Raw genomic sequence first — 22,791 nt, 5'->3', positions numbered from 1 at the left:
GCACCTGCAATGCCACCCCCTTGCTAGAATGGTTATTTGATTGCCTAAATACAAAGTGACACGAAGGACCTTGGCTCCAGCCCCAGTTTTGGAGCTGTTGGCCTGTGGCTCCTCTGCACGCTGCAGGAGCAGTGTGTGTCAGCTGTATAATCTGGAAATTGAAATGCTGAAGCCCTGATCAGATAAGATTGCTGGATAAGGAAGAGGACGCTTTGTCTTTCTGAAGCTTGGGCCTCATCCTCATCTACTTTTTCTTTTTTTTTTTTTTTTTTTTAACACCAGGATGATGCTGTGGCAAATGCACCTATTTCTGATGGGAGGTCAGGGTCCTTGGCTTCCCGAGGTTGTGCTGGGGGGAGCAGGGGAGGGAAGGCTGTTGCAGCTTGGTTTCTGCACCGGGTCATCATCCCCACTGCCATCTCAGCTGGCTGGGGTGCCAGTCCTGTGCAGGAGACCCAGTACCACACGACCTGTCTCGACCAGTATGACCAAGTAATACGAGTCCAGGCAGTCTCTCTCAAACTTGGCTTATGCGTCTCACAGGGTCTGTGCTGAAACTGCAGCATTTGCCTCAGCTCTAAGACCTGTTAAGGTACAGATCATTTTCCCCACCTGTGAGGAAGAAAGAGTGGCAGCTTCTGGTGACTGGTTGGCTGTTGGAGCTGCTATTGTATATGCTGGACTTCAGTTTCCTTATTTAAAAAGTATTATTTGGAGTGCCAAGTAATACTAACACAAGACATCAGGGCTGTTTAGGGGTAGACAGCTCTTTGGAAGCTGCCCTTTGGGGAGTGGCGGAGGTGTATGTGATACCTTGGCTGTCACCTGGGGTGTTTGCTCACTGTTGCTTGTCCTCCAGCACCACCATGCATGGCCATGTTGTCCCCAGCAGCCCTGTCAGAGGAAGAACTGGTTGTGTGGGGGCTCCTCAGCCATTGCAGGTGCAAAACAAACCATCTGACAAGCAGTTAAGGCTAATAATACACTGTATTATTGCCAGGTACCACCAATGCTCTGGTGATCTGGAGCAGGCATGTGGAGGGCTCATTTAATACGGGTCAGCTGGAGAGTAGCAGTTCTCCAAGCCCTGGTGACAAACAAGAGCTTGAACCCTCCAGCTCCTGAACCTTGGACTTCTAGCAAGGCAAACAACATGAAAGGCTGCAGGTTTTGCCATCCCTTTCCCCCTGCCTGTGCAATTGTTCCCCATGTTTTCCCAGTCCCTCCCTTTTGGGCTGTGCGTCGTTACCGGGTGCTGATTGCTGATGCTGATCCCCTCCTCCTCAGGAGGTTGGTGGATTCTGGCAGCGTGTTAATAATGTGGGGGCACTTGCTTTCATTTGCGGGGTAATGAGGAGGTTGCTCTGTTACAATGGGCTGGTACCCTGGTGGATAAATTACGAGGCCAAAGGCAGTGTTGTTATTCCACCAAGGGAATGAGATTATTACTGAGGAAATTGCAGGCCTGCTCCTGTCATTGTTTTACTACTAGTGTAATAATAGACTTTGTTTTATTAGTATAAATGATTTTCCCCCTTTCCTCCCAGCTGAGTAAGCTCCATTCCTTCTTACATCCGTAGTGACTCCACATAGTCAACGCCAGTCATGTCATGCTGAGTTCCTTAGTATTATGTGTTTTCAGAGCAGTTTAGAAAATATTAACTGTCTGGGCAGTTCTTTTGGTGCTGACCAATGTCCCTGTGTAGTAACATCTCTTTAGAGCTCCTTGTCATCGTGGAAGAGAAGGAAAGGCTGAGCTTCACGTTGCAGTCCCAGCAATGGGAGCACCCCGGTCCCAAATCTGCCAGCACTGGGGACCATGCAGTGGCCTATTTTAAATTAATGTTCTTTTATCTTCTGCATGGCCATCACGTGGTCTTACCAGCAGAGGTATGATGTTTGCAATGGCTCAGTGCCACTTTACACTGTCAGAAGGTCAGTCTTGTGAAATCTGGAAAATAACCCACATTGCATGGAGGCCTCTGCATTACGGGGTCTGTCTTTCAGGGTCTCAGCACTTAGATGCTTCTCTGAGAGCCCTGCACAGAAATAATTCAGCAGAAATTCATCCAAGCCAGATGCCAATGAAAAGGGAGAAAGCTGTTCCTGTTAGTATTAAATAAGAAAAAAATGACGAACCAAACTTTACAAATAAGGGAGAGAGCGAGAGATATATATACATATATATCTATATCTGTATCTATATCTATATGGTCAGAGGTATGGGAGAGAAGAATGTTTCAGTCCTTGTTAAAAGTACATTGTGTTTTGCGTCAACACTGGAAGTTTTGCAGCTCATAAAAAATTCATAAAGCTTATTGAGGAAAGCGGAAAGGCAATTCAGTTGTCTATTTTTTGAGCACTGTCATACTTGCAAGAGTTTAAGCCAGTCTGGATTGATATTCCTTGTTAAATGCCAACTCTGCGTTATGATCCTCTCTGGATCATAGTTCAGCAGCTCAAAAAGAATAAATGACAAGATGGCCTGGCTTTGTGGAGGAGAAGAAAGGAGAGTCCAGGGTATTTTGCATTTTTTTTATGGTGTTCCAGTCTCCTCTTCAGGGTCCTTTTCACTTCTGCAAACACCAGACTCAAGGTGAAAAGTAATTGGACAAGGTAACAAATGAGTTAGAGCTTGTTGTATTTCCCACCGGCGAGTTACTGTGTTTTACTTGTGACCAAGATCAGCTTCTTTGACATGGCCTTTCATGTACCAGCTAACAGCGAATGGAAATCTGCCACAGGTATGAGAAAAGAGGGGCTTTATACAGGGCAGGCACTAAACCAGCATGATTTATATGGGCTGAGGATAGCGCTTTACATCACATCAGTCTTCCAGGAGTGCCCTGATCCCAGCAGCATCTTTCGGGGCTATCTGGTGTGAACTGTAGCTCTGCAGACTGCAGAGCTTTTCTGCAGGCAGCACCGCCTTTGTGCGCACCCTGCTCTGCAAGGGCTTGGCGTGTAAAGCGAGGCATTTCTGAGCGGGCTGTCCTTGCTCCATTGGTGAGCTTCGCCCAGCAGTGTCCTGTGAATCCAGCAGCAGGACGACGCTCAGCATCCCCCTGTGCCCTCTGCTGTCTCATGTCATCTCCTTGCAATGGACGATAAATTATCACTGTGGCTGGAAATTAGTCGGGAGGAAGGAAGGCGCTTGCCGGGCCATGGAAGGGGCTGCCTTGTTCCCTAAGGTTGGGTGGGTGGAAATGCCATCCCTTCCCACAGCGAAGCACTGTCCCCATGTCGACAGCCTTGTCCTTGTAATGTATTGGGATGCAAGGGAGTGATTAAATTTTACTTCTATCTCCTCATTAGAAGTTGCGATGCTGCCATGGTGTGGGGTTGTGGGGACAGCGCTGGCTGGGCGACGCTATCCCTGGCTGCTCTGGTCTCTGAGAACCCATGCACTGGGGACATGCTCAGCAGCTGAGGTGGCTTTTGCTCCTTGCCGTGGCTTTTCAAGGACTCTGACACCATTCGTGTCGCTGCTTCTGCAATGTCAAGCCAGGTAAATGGCAGCTTTCTGAGAGCTTTGCCAGCTGTTTCTTTTGCCCTGTCCTCACCTGACTGTAAATTAGGAGGCAAAAATCACCCCGAGTCCTGATAGCTTCTCCCGCCCTTGGCTTGAAGGAAGGAAGGATAATTTAGTTTGGATGCTAGGACAGGGAGCTTGTGGTTCCTGCATGTTTGACCAGGCAGGTATTAGCAAGTAGAGGTGCCTTGGGATCTAAGCTGCACACGTTGTTACAGTAATTGGTTTCTGTGTGGTAATATACTGCATCTTTATTCTTTTCATGCAGGCTGAATAACTGGTAAATGACAGGTCCCACTTTTCAATTCCACCACATTTCCAGAGGCAGTCACACTTTTAATTTTTGCAATAGCTGCAAGCAAAGCAGTAACGGTGTTTCCTATTTCCCACAACTGTGGCGCTGGCTTTGTTGTTCCTTCTTAATTCCTCTGCTTTGACTTGAGCTATTTGATGTTTCCAAAGCTCCCCAGAACACTGTAGTTAAAGTTATCCAACGCTTGGTGGCTAATCAGCCCCCCTTGAGAGACGCGCTATGGGTGGCACGTGGCAGAGCAGGGCAGGAGCATTTAGCTCTGTTGGGTGTGATGCTGATCACTGAAGACATCTGGGCAGGGTGCAGGTGTACGGCTGTGCTTTGTATGCCTGCCCAAATTGGCAGGGTTTTGCGTGCTGAAGTGTGCAAAGCTATGTGACGTATTGCGTGCGCTGGTTTCTGCTAAAAGATGGGACAGCTTTTGAAAGGCTGCTCTGTTAAAGCCTATGGACATTTCTTTAGGTCCAAATGACTTAAGTGGAAGTAATTTTGGGGATGTGATTTTGCATTTGCTTCAGTGCATTTGAAAGGTCTGCTCAGGACTATTAAAAAACCTTCGCCCTATGAGCAGCAGCTCAGGGAAGTTTGGTTTCCCAACTGTTTGAGGCCTTGGGTTGGATTCTCCCGTGTCTCATAAAGTGTAGGTCTAGCCGATGCTTTCCCTGGAGGCTGAGTGCTCATCGTGGCCTTCGCTGTGGATTCTCCAGCGGCTGGAAAGGTTTAGCTCAGATGCTCTGTTGCTGTTTTCTCCTCTAACTGGCTGCACTTAGTTAATTAGAGGTCTCCAGCCCTCAGTCCTGCGTGGGTGAGGCTGGTTAGGGAGATCAAATGCTGTCACTCACAGGAGTGTGCTGTGATCCTGGACATGGTGCTTCTTTAGCAAAGCAGGCTTGCAGGGCCTGGACTTCAGGTTTCAGGCTGCGAAGGAGAAAGGCTTATGCTGCTGTGATGGTTTTGACAGGTATTGAGTTAATTTTCTTCATAGTAACCACAACAGTTTCTTCCGAAGTTAAACACAGTTCCCTGTGAGCTGGGCTCAGCCCAGGCAGGTAACACCTTTGAGAACACAGCTCTCCCACCTAGACTGGCAAACAAGTGGGACTGATTATCCCCCTGTAAAACTGGTAATGCTGCCAACAGCAGATGAAGGCTGTTTGCTAAAGGTCACACAGACATGCTGTAAAGCATTGCTGAGAGATCACACAAGAAAAGAACAGGGAGAAATCGTGGTCTCGTGGCTTGATAAGTGATCGCGGGGAATTTGGGATGTGGTTGAGGACACTGCACGCTCATGGAGGGTACCCCAGGGGCACAGGAAGGGTGCTCTTATTTGTAAAGCCACTAGTTGGGATATGAGCTTTTGCTTTCATACACTCCCTCTACCCATAGCCAGGAAGCAGAGCAGAGTGTGTCCCACCCCCTGCCCCTTCCAGCTCATCATCTGCTGTCATGGTCCAAACCCATCCTTACTGATGGCTGAAGCCAATACGACAGCTTATGGACTGGAGTGAGAGGGACGTGGATTCATATTCCCCCTCTCCTGAGGTGGGTGTTGCAAGAGTGGGACATAAGTGAGCATTTTGTTTTCCTTCTCATAGCAGAGGCTTCTTTCCCTGGGAGCTGCTCCAAATCAGAGCAGGAGGGGGGCCTTAGAAGAAATCTTATGGGCTTTAAATCTTATAGAAGAAATCTTATGGGCCCCTCTTAAGGGCTCTGCTCCTTAGCATGATACACTGTAGTTTTAGGGCTAATGTGAAAGCCTCCTTCCAGGAGGAGAAGGTAATTGAAACCATATTTTCTTAGCTGAGTAATTAGATTGATTCTGGAGAAATGTGGACATGTGGAAAATTGAAAAATATAAGAGTTGTATGCCCTTAGGCTGCAGATGAATGTGTTGGTGCCTTTCCGAGGAACACTGGCTCGATCTGTTGAATTATAGGACATGCTGAGAGCAGCTCAAGCATGATGCAAGTCCAGGCCCTGACCAGGGGAGGCTCAGTGAGAAAAGGGTCCCTTTCCTGCTGTGCTGATCTGATCTATGTATCTGTTTCCCCGGAACTTCTTACTGAACGCTGTAGCGCTCTGTGCAGAAAAACGATGCATTCATGTGGATGTAGTTACAGGATTAGGAGAAAAAACTCTCCACATAATTATACACTTGCAGAAGTTTTAATTGAATGGCACATTTGATGGGACCAACTTACAGGCCACTCAGTTACAAGGATGGTGCTAAGACTGTGCTGATGTGTATTTCATTTATGAGTGTTTTTACATCTAGTGGAAAGTATTTTACACGTTACAGATGTAACAATGGGCTTTATTCCCTAGATTAAACTGGTCGTACCTACTGGTTTTTATTCTTGAACATTCTAACAGCTGAGAACTTGTTCGGATGCTGTGAGCCATGCTGAGGGGACATTGCATCTAGCTCCTGTGCTCAAGTGTGCTGTAGTTTGCAGGGTCTGGAAAGAGCTCTGGCACTATTTCTGGATGAGATTATTTAAGCAAAGGTAAATATACTTCCAAATGGTTCTGTGGTGAGGTCGATTCCACAGTCAAACTCTTCAGAGTTGCCTGTAAGTTTAAAATACCCGTTTCTAGTAATCGGTATGTGGACAGTGTGGCCTGCTCTTAATGGCAGGAATGAAGGCAAACAAGCACACTGGGCTCTGGAACACCATTGCCGTGTGCTGAGTAGCACCAGAAATAGTCAGATAAGATACTAAATGCTGCCTATATTCCCCTGCTTCATTTCCATTATAATTTTTGCAGCTTTTTCCTTCAGGGTTTTTGACTAATATAGAATCCTTTTCTTACATCTCATCGCTTGACTTCTGGACCACTCTTTCCTGCTCAGTTTGCTTTCTCTCGTTCTGACTTCTCAGCCTGATTTAACTTCGAAGTTGTCTCTGCTTCAAGCAGGAGGTTGGTCCTGCGACCTTTAAAGTCCCTCCAACATTTATTATTCTGTGATTCTGATTTTTACTGGTCCTCCAGGTAGTCGAGACTACTATACACAAGATCTCCCTTCTTTCCTCCTCTGCCCAAAGCTGCTGGCATGTTATATTTCCCCAAATTTCAATGCTTCCTTTCATTGTGGACGGTCTTTTTAAAGCCATTTCCCTCTTTTGTAATTTTGCACTTGCCTGAACCACCTCTTTACATAAATGCAAGACCAAACTGGTTCTTTTGAGCTCTGGCTAATCCATCATCTCAAACTGTTTCTACCTACGTAGACTGCCATTAAGATTTAATTAACAACTGTTCTGCCGAAGCTTCAGTCCTGGTCAGCAGTATTGGAATTGCATTAAATAGTCATTAAAAATGCAACAGTATTCATGATACCAGCCTCGTAATATGAACCACTGCTTTGTGCATATGGTTTAGTATCATAATAAATCAAGAAGCTCTTAAGTTGGAGTCATGTGTTCACCTGGTTTGTAATTGCTGTTTGCCTTCTCTGATGACATGTTAAAGTCCTGGTGGCAGGAGCTGTCACTGACTACACAGCCCCTGTGTGGCATGGGACATGCTGCCGTCTCCACACAGTGCAGATCATCTTTCTCTCTTTTTCCATTCTCTTCCTGAAGTCACCCTAGAAGCTGTCAGCAGCACCTCAGGGACACTGATATTGCAGAGTTTTACCTGCTTTCTGTCAAACGTGCCCTTCTGCCAGAAGATACCTGCCTCAAGGACCGTTTTGCACTCTTTCCGCAGGTCCCATTAGCAGTATTCTAGTAAACCGCTATGGCAGCCGACCTGTGGTTATATTCGGAGGCCTGCTCTGTGGTGTCGGGATGGTCTCAGCCGCCTTCTGCACCAGCATCCTGCAGCTCTACATCTGCGTGGGATTCATTACAGGTAAGAACAAAGCGTCTCTTTTCCACCCTCACTTGAGGTTCACTTCTGGTGGCTTGGGCACCCTCCCTTGGGGCACCTCAGCCAAACGCAATGGGAACCTGGTGGGACAGGGGCCCCGGCTTGTCAGCTGTTCCAGATGAGCTTTAGCAAAGAACATATCCCCTGCTAAGCGCCGTGTTCCTGGCCGGACATCGCGTGCGGGATCCTAGCAGGTCTTTGCAGCTGAGTGCTCTCCACCAGAGGCAATGGTGAGGATGGACATCAGTGCCCTGAGCTCCCGCTGAAGCAAATGCAGGTTGACTGCGCTCTGCCCTGGGTAAGGCCAGCCCTTCGAGATACAAGTGCAACTATAAAGCAAGCACAAGTGTTCCAGTATAACTGCGTGTTATATTCCCTCTATGAGATATATGAAATGAGATTTCGGGAGTTTGCTTTGGTTTACTTGCCCTTTGCTTACTTGCGAGGTTAGGAGGTCCTTTATCTGAAAATAATAACCATTAGAGTTGATTGAAAATGTGCAATATTCTCCATATTGAGAAAATAATAAATCTACATTTCCTTATTGAAGTTATAATTTGAGTTTTCCATATTGAAATATGAATTTCCATATTGGAAACTCAAGCAGGAGAAGGCATAGGCTCAGTCCAGCATCTTTACAGCCTGCAGGTGCTGGGCTATTGTTTTTAAAGGTAGATGGATTAGAGTTCTTCTCCTGTGTAAGTATAGATGCTTAATTGTAAGCATTTTTGTTTGATTATTTTGGCTAAGGGGCAGCCAATGTTTCTTCCAGTGCAGCTAGGACATCTACTTGAAATCATGACACAATGAGTTCAAAACTGGCTTTTGAGGTTCAAAGTGTATGTTTTAATGAATGTTCCCTATCTCTCTGCAGTCGCATTAAGTGTTGCTGCTTTCTGAACATGAAAAGTGTAAGCTCAATATTTAAAATCAATACAACCAGCCACTAGCAAAGTAAATTGGTATAGAAAGTTTGTCATCCTGTTCTCCTACACCAATATTGCTTTATTAAATCTTTACGGTAGTGAATAAATCCCCATGTAGGATTCCCTCTCTTAAACCTTACTCTTTTGAAGAAGAGTCACAGTAATTAGATGAAACTGTGGTATTACTGAATGCATAAATCTTGCAGATTCCTTGAAAGAGATTCCAGAAACAAAGTGGTGAGAAATAAAAATAACCAATGTCTCCCATAGATTAATTCCATATTTATCAATGCATGAGCTTGAATTATTCCCTTCTAAACAAATGTCATCTAGCAAGTTGACTAATGGTGTATTAGCACAAGGAAACCATAAATCCTTTGCTAAAAATACATGCATTCTGGAGAACAGAAGGGCTCAGACAAGGAGCAGTGCTGTAAGGAGGCACCAACTCCTATTTTCAAAGGTACTTGTGTAAAAATGTGCCAGGAGGGAACTTCGTGCCTAACCCCAATGGACCTAGGGTTTATGAAGACCTTGCTCTTTTTTGGTCCAAATCTGGTCCACTGCCCATCCCAGAGAGTTGATAGTGCCAACAACAGGATACAGGGGCAAAGCTGCCCTCATGTCTCCCTCGTCTTTAATGCCGTGATGTTTCCTCAGAGCAAAGCACATTTTTTGTCGTGTATGTCTCTCTCTCCTGCTTGGTGAATGAGGACAGCTGTATGGATCAGGTCTTAGCTAACAAACCATCATTTCCAGGCACGGTGTGTGTGTGCTAGTGAGGGAATATTAATTTGACAGAGAGAGGAAGACGCTTGTAATCCTGCTAACATGCTTGATGCCTCTAATTACGCCTGAAGTGCTTTTGCTGGTCAGGCCTAACATGGAAGCATTCAAGGGCAATTATGGAGCTGCCTGCTCGTCATGCGGCCGAGACAGCATTACTGTATGAAGAGAGAGACTTCTGTGAAGGAGATTAGCAATGACTGTGAAGCAACCTGTAAATATCTTGCTCTTTCTAGCCTCCGTCCTACTATCCTGAAAAGGAAACAGACTGACATAAATGACCATGTTCATGTAATTCACAGACATTAAGATAAAAATAATGTAGTTGGTACTAGGAGGTCTCTGCTACAGTCCTGTGCCTTTGGCATATTAATAGAAATCTCTGCAGAGGAGCAGAGCAGGATATATCTGTTTGTGGTGGAGGGATTAGACACGGCGATCTCAATCACTTTCTCGATTTTGTCTTTTTCCATTTGCCTGCGGAGCAGGGGCCGGGCTCTGCTGCTGGAGGCAGCCCTGTCCTTGATGGCATCGAGCTGGGGGGGTCACGAGGCACTTTGCCTACACTGTAAACCCCATGTTCTCTTCCTCACTTGTTTCCCTATAGCACTTAGAAAAAGAAATGGGGTTTGTAAGCTGTTGACCTGGATAGGTGTCAGCCTAGATGCATAAAATAGGTGTTTAGGCATGCAACCTCTTCTTCAAGTCTGAGGTAGTAGCAGCAAATTTCAAAGCTAAATACAAGACAGTAACCACTGGTCAGAGTTTAGTTCAATTAGACCATCACAAAATAAAATGGCATCCAGGGTGTAAGACATTGACTAATGAGATGGGAGTCTTTACCTCAGCTGTTAATGTTGACCATTGAAATACATGGTAGAATCTTCCATTGCTAATAAAGTAAGAACAAAATCAACAGCTACACAGCTCATTCCTGAACCACCAATTTCCTTCTAATATGAGGGAGATGTATTTAATCTAGGGAAGGATGCTCCTTCTGGCACAAGCTTGCTTCTGTTCATGCAACACCACCAATAGGCCTCTCTGTCGTATCCCCAGGGAGAAAATGTGGTTGTATGAGTAATGATTTCAGCCATGAAAAACCTGCTGTAGTTTCTGAAAACTGGAATAAAATGGATATAAATATTTCCAACTAATGTCAGCCAAAAGCTTAAAGTAAATTGAAATTCCAGTCAGTCCATTTGAAACTCTCCAAATTTAATTAATGGGAAGAGCATGAGGTAATGTTAAATTAGATTTGTCTGACTGGCAAATTAATGTTCACATAATAAAATATTTGAGTTGATTATTGTTTAAGTGAGTAGCTGGCATCCAGTCTGATTTTCCTTCTTCGCACGACATGTGGTAGGTCCCTACCAGAAATGATTCTATGGAAATGATGGTTCAGTTTCTGCCCCTACCTGCCAGCCTGGGAAATACGGAGTTAAAGCAAACTCTGATCCCCTGTGTTGCATCTTCTCAGGTGAAAGAAGATGCATTGCTCTGTCTGAGCACCATCAAGGGCGTTCTCTAACCAAGGCTGTGTTTTGCCTCCATAGTTCTCGGGTCAGTCCTCTCACAGGGAATAATTTGGCCCTTTAGGCATTATGAGCAGCCTGCACTTCCCAAAGGCATGCCCTACCAAATATATGGACTATCTAGAAAAGTTCATGCTGAGAATGTCTTTCATAGCAAGACTCATTTTAATCTGTTGCCATTTCAATTTATTTTTAATGCTGTAAATTTCCAATTATTTTTTTTTTAAAAGAATCTTAGACTTGGCAAAAATCATAATTTTGTAAAACAATTCAAACTGAAGCTATCCAACATCGGTTGAATTGGGCTGCATCAGTTGGGTTCTACTCTATCAGTGACTAATGATAGTGTTCCTTAATTAATTTTGAGGACCTTGACCTTTCTAAATTCTCTTCTGTAAAGCAATATGCCTAATTATGTACTGCACAGTTAAACAAACTAATTATATAGACTAATGAACAAGAAAAAATCTGCATGACCCTGTTTTCAGGTTTCATGTTCTCTGGTATAATCACTTCAAGGATTACATTTATGCTTTGTTCTAATGTGGCTCATTCTTTCCTGGATGATAGGGTGGAAAATATGTGGCATGATTTTAAAATGTCATTTTTATGGAGTTCTGAAAATTTAACTTTTTAAGGAAATACTGAACATCATAGAAATGTTTGAAAAGCAGAGATTATTATATGCTAGTTCTCTCAAACAGAACCACTGATAGTTGAGACCATCACAGCATTTGCTATCTCTGCCTTCAGATTTCACCTGTGGAAGAGAAGCTGGCTAACTGAATTAGCAATGCAGATTTATAGTACCATTTAAATATCTAAATGCAATAAAAATACATTTTAATTAAAAGAAACACTCTAGGGTCCTGTTTAATTAGCATCCTCAGTAGCTCTTTTGCTGTGTACTTGCAGACCTCTTAATCTTTTGCATCAGACCTGAATTGCTCACACCACCACATGAGTAGCGGCTGAGAAGGGTGACGTTATTTTCTGTGCAGGTCTGTCAGCCTGGCCGCAGTGTTGGGTACCCACCACTCGTGGAAGGGGTTGCCAGCCCCAGCCATGTGTGAGAAGGATGCACTTGGTTGGTTAGCACTGTCCAAGCCAGAACAACCTTCTTCAAATTGGGAGTTGTGATTTTTTTTTTTTTAAATAGATATATCCTTTCCTCCGACAAGGCTGCTGTGTCTGGACAAAACCAGCCAGCATTCATTGAGGATATCGTTTCAATTTATTCTGAAGCAAACTCTTTGTGCTAGGTTTGCCACCCTAGAGATCTGCAGTGCAAAAGGAAGGGTGTTTTCTGACCAAAAGTGTCTTTCTGGGGTCTGGTTACCCAAATGCAGCAGCAAGAAGCTTAGGGATATCTTGAGCAAAGTTTGTATCCAGACTATCATGTTGAAGAGCCACCAGTGGACCAGTTGTCCATGAATGTGCCTGAGGATAAATGGGTCTCAAATCTTCCTTTGTGTATCTCAGCTATTGTTCTCTGTTCCAGGATTTGGCCTTGCCCTCAACCTTCAGCCATCAGTGATAATGATAGGGAAATACTTTCTGAAGAGAAGACCCATTGCAAACGGCCTTGCTATGGCAGGCAGCCCTGTGATGCTTTGCACCCTGGCTCCTCTCAACCAGTTCCTTTTTGACAATTTTGGCTGGAGGGGCAGCTTTTTAATTCTTGGGGCAATTTTATTAAACTGCTGTGTGGCAGGAGCTCTCTTCCGACCCATCAGGGCAGCCACAGCGTCAGTCAAAATCCACACAACTGAGGAAGGGAAGGGCACTCTGAAAGAACAGGTCACTAAGGATGCCATGGAAATGAGTGGCCCCACGAACGTCCCCACGGAGACCAAAACAGAAGAGGAAGGAGGAAAGGACTGTTGTGAAAAAATCAATCAGTACCTTGATTTCTCCCTCTTTAAGCACAGAGGGTTCTTGATTTACCTGATCGGAAATGTACTCATGTTCCTGGGTTTTTTTGCCCCCATCGTTTTTCTGGCACCCTATGCAAAACACATCGGCATTGACGAATATTCAGCTGCTTTCCTCCTTTCGATTCTTGCTATCGTGGATATGATTGCCCGACCTACCACTGGCATCATTGCAAACAGCAAGTGGGTGAGGCCACGAATTCAATACTTTTTCAGCTTCGCCATTACTTTCAACGGCACCTGCCACCTTCTGTGCCCGCTGGCTTCTGGCTACACGGGGCTCGTTGTTTACTCCATCTTTTTTGGCTTGGCCTTCGGCATGGTTTGTGCCATGCTTTTTGAAACGCTCATGGACCTCGTGGGAGCTGCCCGCTTCACAAGCGCTGTTGGCCTGGTCACCATTGCGGAATGCTGCACGATATTGCTGGGACCGCCTATCGGAGGTGAGTGTAATTTCTTCCTTTGCTTCCACTGAATTGTCACTTATATTTAACCTCTTGCAAGCACAGTTTGTAAGTGATATTATATGTGTTTTCTCTGCTTCCCACCCACAGTTTTTCCACTAGTAATTGGACTGAGAAGGCAGGTCCTAGGTGTCTCCTGCAGCATTTCTTCTTTACTCTTTTCTGTATAGTCCGACAGTTGAAGTCAAGAGTTTCCAGAGTGATATTTTAGTCCCTTATCCCTTCAAATACTTAAACTGAACTTGCAGAGTGGGACTTGTGCAACACCAAGAACCTCTCCTCCTGGAGAGCCTGTTGCAAAAGGCTGGAGTCGACTGCAATTTAATCACAGTAAAACACAACAGTTCTATGAAATCCTCTTGTCAACTCAGACCTAGTATTTGCTATTTGTCTCTAAGGCTCTGAGTAGTTCCACTTAGGGATTTCAGTCATCTCAGAATATCTGATAGATTTATGGCTGTTCCAAAAATTTTTAAAAAAGGTTTATTTTGGATGACATGGTTTGAAATATCAAAAGACAGAGACCCTCAAATGTCCATGCTGACGATATTGAACTTCCAGCTGACTATGAATTAAATGACTTTATAGGTGACATCCACTCAGTGTATAGATACCATCCTATCTATATGTCCTGTCCTGCAATCAGCATTTCACTTGTGTGCAAGCTAGAATAACTGGCATGGTAGCTGATTACCTTTAAATATGCTAAAATGTTTAATTAAGTTGTGTTTGCTTTCTGTATTTGGATATATACAAGTTAAACTCTGCTAATTCTTTTGGTATGGCAGTATCATAATAAATTTAAGAAAGACCAGAAAGAAGGTAGTTTTAACCCATTTCCTGGATCCACAACTGAGATCTGGCTACTACTCTCTATGACACATTTTACAGAACCATTTAGTTCTTCATATTACTATAGAGCTCATACAGCGTGACAGAAGCAGCTGTATCCTCTTGCTGTCATAGAGATTCATTATTTAATTAATGACAAACAAAATACAATTTAAAACCGACCATTTTCTGAATTATATAATTTTCTGTGTGGAAGATTAAGATAATGACCAGAGGCTGCTAATGAGACTAAAGTAGTTCTATGTGATAATCAGTAATATTAGTTTTGTAGGGTTTTCCCCACCATTTTAAGAAGCAGCAAATTTATTGGTTCTTTGGCATTTTAATAACCTACTGCAGGGTTCTGCTTTAATGAACTAAGTAAATTGTTCCCAGTGTGTTTTATGACTTTATCTTATTCTCAAAGGAAAAGAGGCAAGACTATCCTACTGTTGAATTTTGCAATACTCTACTCATTAAAACTCTCATTGAAACCTATTTAGGAGACCTCTAGGTCATCCTGATTAGCAGAAAAGGAAAAAATTGTTGCAATTAGCATTTGGTTGATGTTTCACCAGTAACATGAAAAATATAGTGCATTGAAAATGGTGTTCCACAACATCTAGGAATGATTCAGGAAGAAATGTTGACCCAAACCAGTTAAAAAATATTATTTTTGTGATTCTGTGAAATCTGTTTGGTGGCCATAAAATCCCTTGTTAGTGTAATGCAGTGGGATAATTAATCATCAGCTTTTCAACATTAGGGGTCAGTCAGGAAGTAATTAAAGATCCCTCTTTTTAAGGAGGAGAACATATTCCAAAAAGTCAGAGAGCTGATGGATGATGAGCCAGTTTCAAGGAGGACTGTCTGTACTGTGAAGGCCAGGTTAGGAGTGGGTCTTACTTTAATTAGTATTTGGGGTATTAAGAATGGTCTATGTTGCGCCAGTAAATGGGAATTAATGTTCAGGATCATAATCCCAATAAGATTTGCATTACATTTTGACATAATGGAGAACACTGACATTTCAATTAAGCCGTCTCCCTTCAATTACTCTGTAACTCCGTAGCAGAGGCATTAACCTTTGAGAGGAACCTGTCACGTTTGTCTTGGCATTGAAATTATCTGACATTGACAGCATCATCTTTGCTTTCCCTGGAACTAATGTTTTCCACTTCCACACAGTGCCCTTTCATCTTCAGCTCACAAGTATAAATGCAGCAAGGGCAGCTGTGACCAAAAGCTGAGTCCCCTATAATGCTGGTGAATGACCCGTGGTGGAATAAATTGGTGGGTCTTTATCAAGAGTCTGAGATGAGACCCAGTGGCCAGGTGTCATCTCATGAAGGTCTTCCCGAAAGCTGCTGCTTTTGCTGGCAGCCTGAGGACACCAGGTTGAATGGATGTTCTTGTAGATGATCACTGGACTCAACTGGAAGACCATCTTGGAGACGCTGTGACCAGAGGATTTAGTTTCTGCATGGAAAAAATAGGTGTGCCTGAGAAGTACAGACTTTTCAATGTAGGTTCTTTGTCCCCTTCTACTTAACTGTACAAAGTATTGGTAGTATTACCTATATCAGTGTTAACTACCCACAGGCTATATAGTGGAACACTTGAAAAGTATTTGCAGGATCAGAGTATTTCTGGGAGAGATCAGGAATACAGAGGATGTCTTATCCTAAAGCCACAGATGTGTCCCTTTGTATTTAGGATCTGAAAACACAATAGTATTGCCTTCATCTCTAAGTTTCTTTTCCTTTTGTTTTTAAATAAATGTTTTACAGGAACTCTTATCGATACCTTTGGGGACTATAAATATATGTTCATTAAATGTGGGGTTGTGATGGTCCTGGCAGGAACCTTCCTGTTCATCATGAATTATTATAATTATCGTATGCTTGCCAAGGAGGAGAAGGAAAGAAAGGCAAAAGAAGAGGACCCTAAACCTGTAAGGACAGAAAATGAAGGCAGAAATAACTGGAACAAAGAAACCACACAGGATGGGCCTGAGCTGGAACCTTTAAGAGAGGAACAAGAAGGACTAAAGAAGGAAGTGAACGGTGCAAATGAAGTTTAAACCTGTTCTTGTGGGCTGAATGGGAAATTACTTCTGGGTTACTTTCCCCAGCTGTGAAATCTCAGTATGTTTTTAAATTTTGGCCTATGCTGTGCCATGTGCATCCTCTTTGGTGTAGGAGAAGACAGAAGAGAACAAGTCGAATTTCTTATACAGTGCTGGGACACACAGTGCAGTATCCGTTTGTATACCAAAGGTCCTGCAACATTTTTCTTCAGATATTTCACATTTCCCAGAGGGGCTGAGTAAGGGTGTAACTGATACCCTACTTTTATTCCCTGTACTACAGCTCTACTCAGGCCAGTGGCCATCGGAGTCAATGCAGGGCCCTTCCAGCAGCCTGAACAGGCTTTGCATTGAGTACTGTGGTGGCTGGATCTTCTCATCATGGGGTCAAAATTCTTTGACTGTTTTTGACTGCAGTGTCAGAATTGTCCCAGGGATTTGGTGCTGCCTTCCACTGGCAGCTGCACTGTGACTTGCACCCCTGGGTCATGGAAATGTAAAACAGACCTTACACTCATCTTAAATCCACCACGAGAGAGCTGACTGAAGAGAAGAAGGGCAGTACAGATATGTGTGGGAAGTGGCAGCAAGGCAGCCGGTCCTTCTGGATGGCGCATGCTAGGAAAGAACTAGGAAGTAGGTGGTTCATCATTGCTTGACCAGGGAATTTTTTCAGGGACTTCTGCATTTACAAAATGCCTTGAGAAAGGTGACGTTTTGCAGAGGGCCAGCACAAGGCCAACACGCTATAGGAATCCTTCTTCCAGGTCCTTTGTCTGCGCAGGGCAGAAATTTAGTTTTAATGGGCTTAAACTTTGATCTACATTCAAACAGTGAAATTCTTTAAAATGTTCCCTAGGAGGTTACAAAGTCCTTATTATCCAATATCTGAGTGCCTTACTGGTTTTAGCATGCTTTTTCTTTTACAACACTCTGGTGAGGCAGTAAGTGGTGTTACTATTAATTAATTTTGCAAATGAAGAACTGAAGCACAGAGGAGCTATGGGCATTACTGCATCAGGAATAAAGCTTAGGCATGCCAGACCTGAAATGGGATCCACTGCCCTGAGTTGGGCCCCTCAGCCACCTACTTGAAGCAAAACACTGGCAGCTGAGGGGGGTGGGGGCTGAAATCCCACCTGCTGAGCACAGGTGTCCTGCTAGAAAATAGGAAAAGCCATGGATAGTCATGCATTAAACCACAGCCCTCTCTGCAGCGCAGCCTGCTTACCTTGTGCTTCGTACTACTCAGGATTAATGATTTTAAACACTGTTTTAGAGCTGCGACCTCATGTTGTGTTTTTTTTAACCTGACTGAGTTGCATCCATCCTGGAGGAAATCCAAATACAGCTGCCCCCCACCTTGGCTATGTTAGGCACCTCCCTGGTGCTAGCACTGCAATACCTGGTGGCTTCATGCCATCCAGTTTCAGGAAATAAAGTTTCCCCAGGTTACTGATGCAGAGCTGGAGCTGAGGAGCCTCTCATCCAGTGGTGATAATTGTGAGCTGGGGTTTTCTGGACTTTGACAGTGAGCACTGATATATTTTATAATCAGCAGCTGTTGCTGAAGAGCCCTGGATGCTGAACATGGCATCATGTAAATGAATCATTGGCCTTTTGTGAATTTAGCTCCAAGTGGCTGGATTAAAAACAAGGACTTCTGAGGCAAATCGCCCAAATCTGAAGCTAACACCAGGCTGCAGACTAGGTCTCCTCTTTCTTTGATTCAATGGCACCCTTATGTGACCAGATAAAGTTTTTTTACATGACTTTGTCATCGAAGAACTGTATTTAGTCATCACTTGTATAAACACTGTGAAGAATGGCTTGTAAAAATGCTTTCATAAGTACTATATGCTTACATTTAGATCACTTTCATCTTCTTGCACAAAACTTTTTCTGTGAAACCTTTTGTTCCACTAAAGAATAATGGTCTTTGGCCATTGACTTCAGTAGGAATTAAATTTTATCCTTATGTAGTATCTTCCATTTTCTTTGAAAAATAAAATCTATACAATATACTTAGGCTTTTGTTGTTGCGTTTTTAATATTCTCTATTTCTGTCAAATATATCTATGGTATTTCAGTTAAAAAGGCATTGATAGAAGGTCCTGAACATTTTCCAATATGCCTTCTGGAAGCTTTAATATTCTTAATAAAACTCTTATAAAAAATGAAATGAGTTTACATTTGCCTGTTGTGATCTGTAGGGTAATTCTGCCTTTCTATTCAGTAAGGAATTTATCCTCATAGGGTTTCTAGTCCTGGCTCCATGTACATGGTAATACAACTCTAGGTCAGCCTCTGATTCCAGGACGACCACTGGGAGCTCCTAGCCACACAGTTTCTTTGACATTTTCAGTGATCTGGGCCAGCCTGACTCAGACCTTCAGTTGTGTGGGCCCATGATGAGACTGAAAGTAGCTGAGAATGACCTGGCAAGGGTCTGACAAGATAATTTTCATACCTTCCCACCAGGTCACATCAGTTAATTCTGGGAACAGTGACCCAGCAGGAGCTGATGCTAAGGCTATTTGCCTAGCAGAAACCCAAAGCAAGCTTTTTAGATCTTAAAACTGTGTTAATACAGATAACATTTTCAATAAAAAGGCTTTCTGTCCAGTTATCTATGAAAATCCTCTGGAAAAAGAGACACCCTTGTTAACATTGAGTAAGTAGTTCTTTATGGCTTCAGAAGTCTTCTAACATTAAGTAGCTACTTCATTTAACCTACTCAAGCCTCCTGTGATAGAAACAGATACCATATTTAAGATTATGGCACTATTTCTATGATGTGGGAAGTCAGACTATTTTAATACAGTTTTGGAGATGACGGCTGGTTGTCGGCGGTTGGGTGGGCTGCCTCTTCCCGGTTACCCTGCCTCCTGCCCCCACTGTGGGGTCAGACTTTTGATCACAACATCTCAGTGATCAATGCTCCAAAGCGATCCCAAATAACTGTACTTTAAACCCCTAGAAATGCTTTGCTGAATCAAATCCCATGAACGCAACACCTTTCAGGCTCAAGCTGTAATCCAGGCTTGGAAAACTCTCAGATTTTCCTAAGAACATTTTCAGTTATTAAAAATGACTGCTGCAGTATGAAATATCCATTAGAAAAAGCTCTTGTGAAGGAGTACAAGCTTCCTGTGCATCTAATTTAGCGATTTGTGTGGCAAATTGAACACAGTATTCATATTTACATGCATGCTTGTGGCTAGAAAGCACCTGTGTAGAAAAGTTGAGAGGTGTGAGGTTGTACCATAAATACATGTATTAGGCACATGGGGCATGTTTCGGATATCAGACATGCAAGAATGATTGCTAACACTTCCATTGTAGTGCAATTATGAGATGTCTTTTGTATTTCAATAGCTTGTGACCTTATTAGATGCAATTGCCCATTGTTTCCAGGGTTGCTTGAACTTCTACAAGAGCCTGATTGGGATGCTGAACCATCATTCCCAACAACAACAAAAGAAGCATTTCCCTCATACTGCAGGGCTTGGCATTCCCTTCCTGGACAGATAAGATGCTTAAGTAGTTTTTAATCAGTACATAATCAGCCCTGGCCATTAGTTATGCCATCTGAACACAAAACACAACTCCAGAGAGACATCCTTAGGATATCTAGGAGGATCCATGCATTATTAACTGAAACAACCACAGACTCTGCCTATCACCTGTTAATACTATGTATAATAAGTGCTTGTTGAGCAAACTTGCCAAGTCCAATTATTCTTCCAGCAGACTAAGGAGTTTTTTCTGGCACTTCTGCAAGTCTAATGGAAACCACAGCAGGCCTACTTCTGCAGAGGCAGCATGGAGAAGGAAATCTCTCCAATGTGCTTCAGACATCCGAGACGGTCCCTACCTTGTGCGCACATTCTTGTACCCATGTCCCAGCCTCGCTCCAACGGATCAGAGAGAAAATCCACAAGCTAAAAGCCTTGCACGCAGGGGCTACATTCCCAAGTGATGTAAGGACTGACATGTTAAAAGACAGTTACCTACTCAAATCTGGTGGTAAGAGGGATCCTCAAAGCATCTTTGGTGGTGCTGAGTGGGTCCTGGTCAGGTGCCAGTCGCGATGTGAAGGGAGAGAGGAGCTCCTTCTGCACCGACTCCTGAGCCCAGACCAGAGCCAGCGACTGAGGAGGCAGCACGACTTGCTTCTCACGGCTGTGATCTCCCTTCTGCTCTTCCAGCCAGGACAATCCATGTAATAAAGGTTGTTCCCAGGTCATGACCTGGGACATAATGTATGATGATTCTTATTTCTTTGGACTCTCTTATTTTTGAGATCTCTTAGTGTTACTCCCCAAAAGTCAACTTAACCCTCAGATTGTGGGTACTTATGTGGAAAGATTTTTTGAGAACACATACTCCTTCATAAGATGTAGTGTTCTCCAGAAATTCTGTCAAGAGTGTCAGACAACAGTGTTAGGAGGTTGATATGGGGAAGATAAATGAGTCTTCACATGTCATCCAAGAAGTTAGTAAAGATGACTGTGCTGATTTATTAAGACCAGAAGCAAAACCTCCCTGCTGCTCAAAAAGTGGGCTACAGCCATGTGGGGCTTCTCCTGTACGGAGTGCTAACATGTCGTGTGTTTTACGATACTTAAAGAGAGGTCTACAAGGAGGAAATAGCACCTCTCCAGAGATAAGCCTCCATTTGGAGACTTCCATCAGTGCATTGGCTTAGAAAATCCCAAACATCCAGAAGGCTGGTGTCCTTCTCACTAAGCTCAACATTTTGGAAAACAGCCCAACTGTTTGCTTTCTCTTTCTCTTTTTCTGTTTGTTAGCAAACTATTGCCAAACTTTTTATTTACCGCCCCGCCCCCTGCCTTTTTACCTTCTCTTTTAACAAAAGAGATTGTGAGTGCAGTGGCTAGAAATATATTGAATTAACTTACCCAGAAGGTATTTGTCCTCTGACTTACCTGTTACAGATATCCTGCAAAATACAGTATTGTATGGTATATTCCAGTAAGAAACATGAAGGACAGACAATTATACCATGATTTCAGCTTTCAGCTAGAGAAAATCATAATCACAAACCATATAAATAGAAATTCAGTGAAGCAGCTTTGTAATTACAGTGTAACTATTTACTTGTATTCTGAAGAGTGTCTGAAGTCAGTAATTAGGGGCAGTGCATGATGAAACACTAGCAATATACTTACCTTCACAGAGTTTATTATTTTTCACTTGGATCTATCATGAACGTAGATATTTTCCAGGAATTAATGATAGGCTGTGAAAAGTTGATAGCCTGAAGTTCAGCAGAGAGCCATTAAACTGGCCTGGTCATTAATCCCTAGAAAATACCCCGTACCAAGGTTGTTATAAGGTGAATATGGAAAATAACTTTCCACACCTCGACTTTTGTCTTGGCTGTTACATATTTGACAGTGTGTAGAAACAACACCCCAAATGCAAGTGACTCCCTCACCCTTGTATTTGGATGTGCTTAATGTTAAAAAGGATGAATCCTGCCTAAGTTCACCTTTGTACATTACTGAGAAACGGCACTAGAAGACCCTGAATAGACAGCCTGTATTCTAGCCGCAGTCGTCTGGTAGTGTTTGGAGGTTAGTTTTAGACTGAACCTCCATTTTCTGAAATGTGTAATTCCAGCTTCTCTGAACTGAGAAACAACACTGGCGGCCAAGTAAAAATATCCATTAGCAGGGGAATATGTAAAAACACAGTTTCATCAGTCATCCTGCTCACACGATTCCCTCCCAGAACTGGGGGTGGTAATGAAAGTAATTTAACATACATCTATAATTAATTTACTACAGTCTTCCTGCTGATGGCAATCATCTTACCTGGGAAAGCTCATGAAATTGATCTTAGTGCATAAAAATAGAGATGGAAAAGCATTAAAGGCAGCTAAATGTGGTTTACTTCTAAGCATGTAAGCAGTTAAGCACTGTTAGGAGAAATGTTTTGGGGCTCATTTAGCAGGAGCCATTACCTGTGAGAAATGACGGCGGTCGCAGGCGCTGAGCAGGGCTTTCCCCTCGACACATGCAGTTTGCAAGCACTGATGACAGCAGAAGGTTCTTTGCTCCTCGAAATGCTCCTGTTTTAAACAAAATGAACAGAAATGTGAGTGAAGGCTCAAAGAGTCTTTGCAGAAGGGGTCAAAGCTGCTGGACTGGTAGAGGTAGCACCAGGGACATGAACTGCATCAGATTGTGGCTGTTACTCCAGTGCCGTTTTAAGACATGAAATCAGGCATCTGGTCAAAAGGACAACTCTGGCCAATGTGCAGAACATCCAGATGCGAAGAAAAAAACGCTTGGGATGAGGAGGATGTGATATGCAAAACACTCTTGAATGAACTGCGCTAGATCAGCTTGAAGTATTTTTAATCACATCTTCTTTAATTAAAGAAATGTGATATTTTATCTGGAAAAAAAAAATCTTTTTCAAAGGATAGCAATGGATGAAATAACTTTCTGAATTTTGTAAGCTTTTC

At 43.3% G+C, this 22,791-nt stretch overlaps 1 protein-coding gene across 2 annotated transcripts in view; it reads left to right on the top strand.

Moving 5' to 3' along the window:
* LOC135993103 (monocarboxylate transporter 2-like) overlaps nucleotides 1–16,307 on the top strand; it is a 35,634-nt gene extending 19,327 nt beyond the window's left edge. For both annotated transcript variants that reach the window (XM_065642719.1, XM_065642720.1), the window contains exons 2-4: nucleotides 7,563–7,706; nucleotides 12,476–13,351; nucleotides 15,994–16,307. In XM_065642719.1, coding sequence (XP_065498791.1) covers nucleotides 7,563–7,706; nucleotides 12,476–13,351; nucleotides 15,994–16,286 — 1,313 coding nt within the window. In that variant the 3' untranslated portion in view covers nucleotides 16,287–16,307. The remainder of the gene's footprint in view (nucleotides 1–7,562; nucleotides 7,707–12,475; nucleotides 13,352–15,993) is intronic.
* Nucleotides 16,308–22,791: the final 6,484 nt, after the last annotated feature.

Source organism: Caloenas nicobarica, chromosome 11 (assembly GCF_036013445.1).
Source record: "Caloenas nicobarica isolate bCalNic1 chromosome 11, bCalNic1.hap1, whole genome shotgun sequence".
In the NCBI taxonomy this organism is placed as follows: domain Eukaryota; kingdom Metazoa; phylum Chordata; class Aves; order Columbiformes; family Columbidae; genus Caloenas; species Caloenas nicobarica.
Note: the sequence above shows the minus strand (reverse complement) of the source record. Positions and strands in the feature narration are given on the sequence as shown.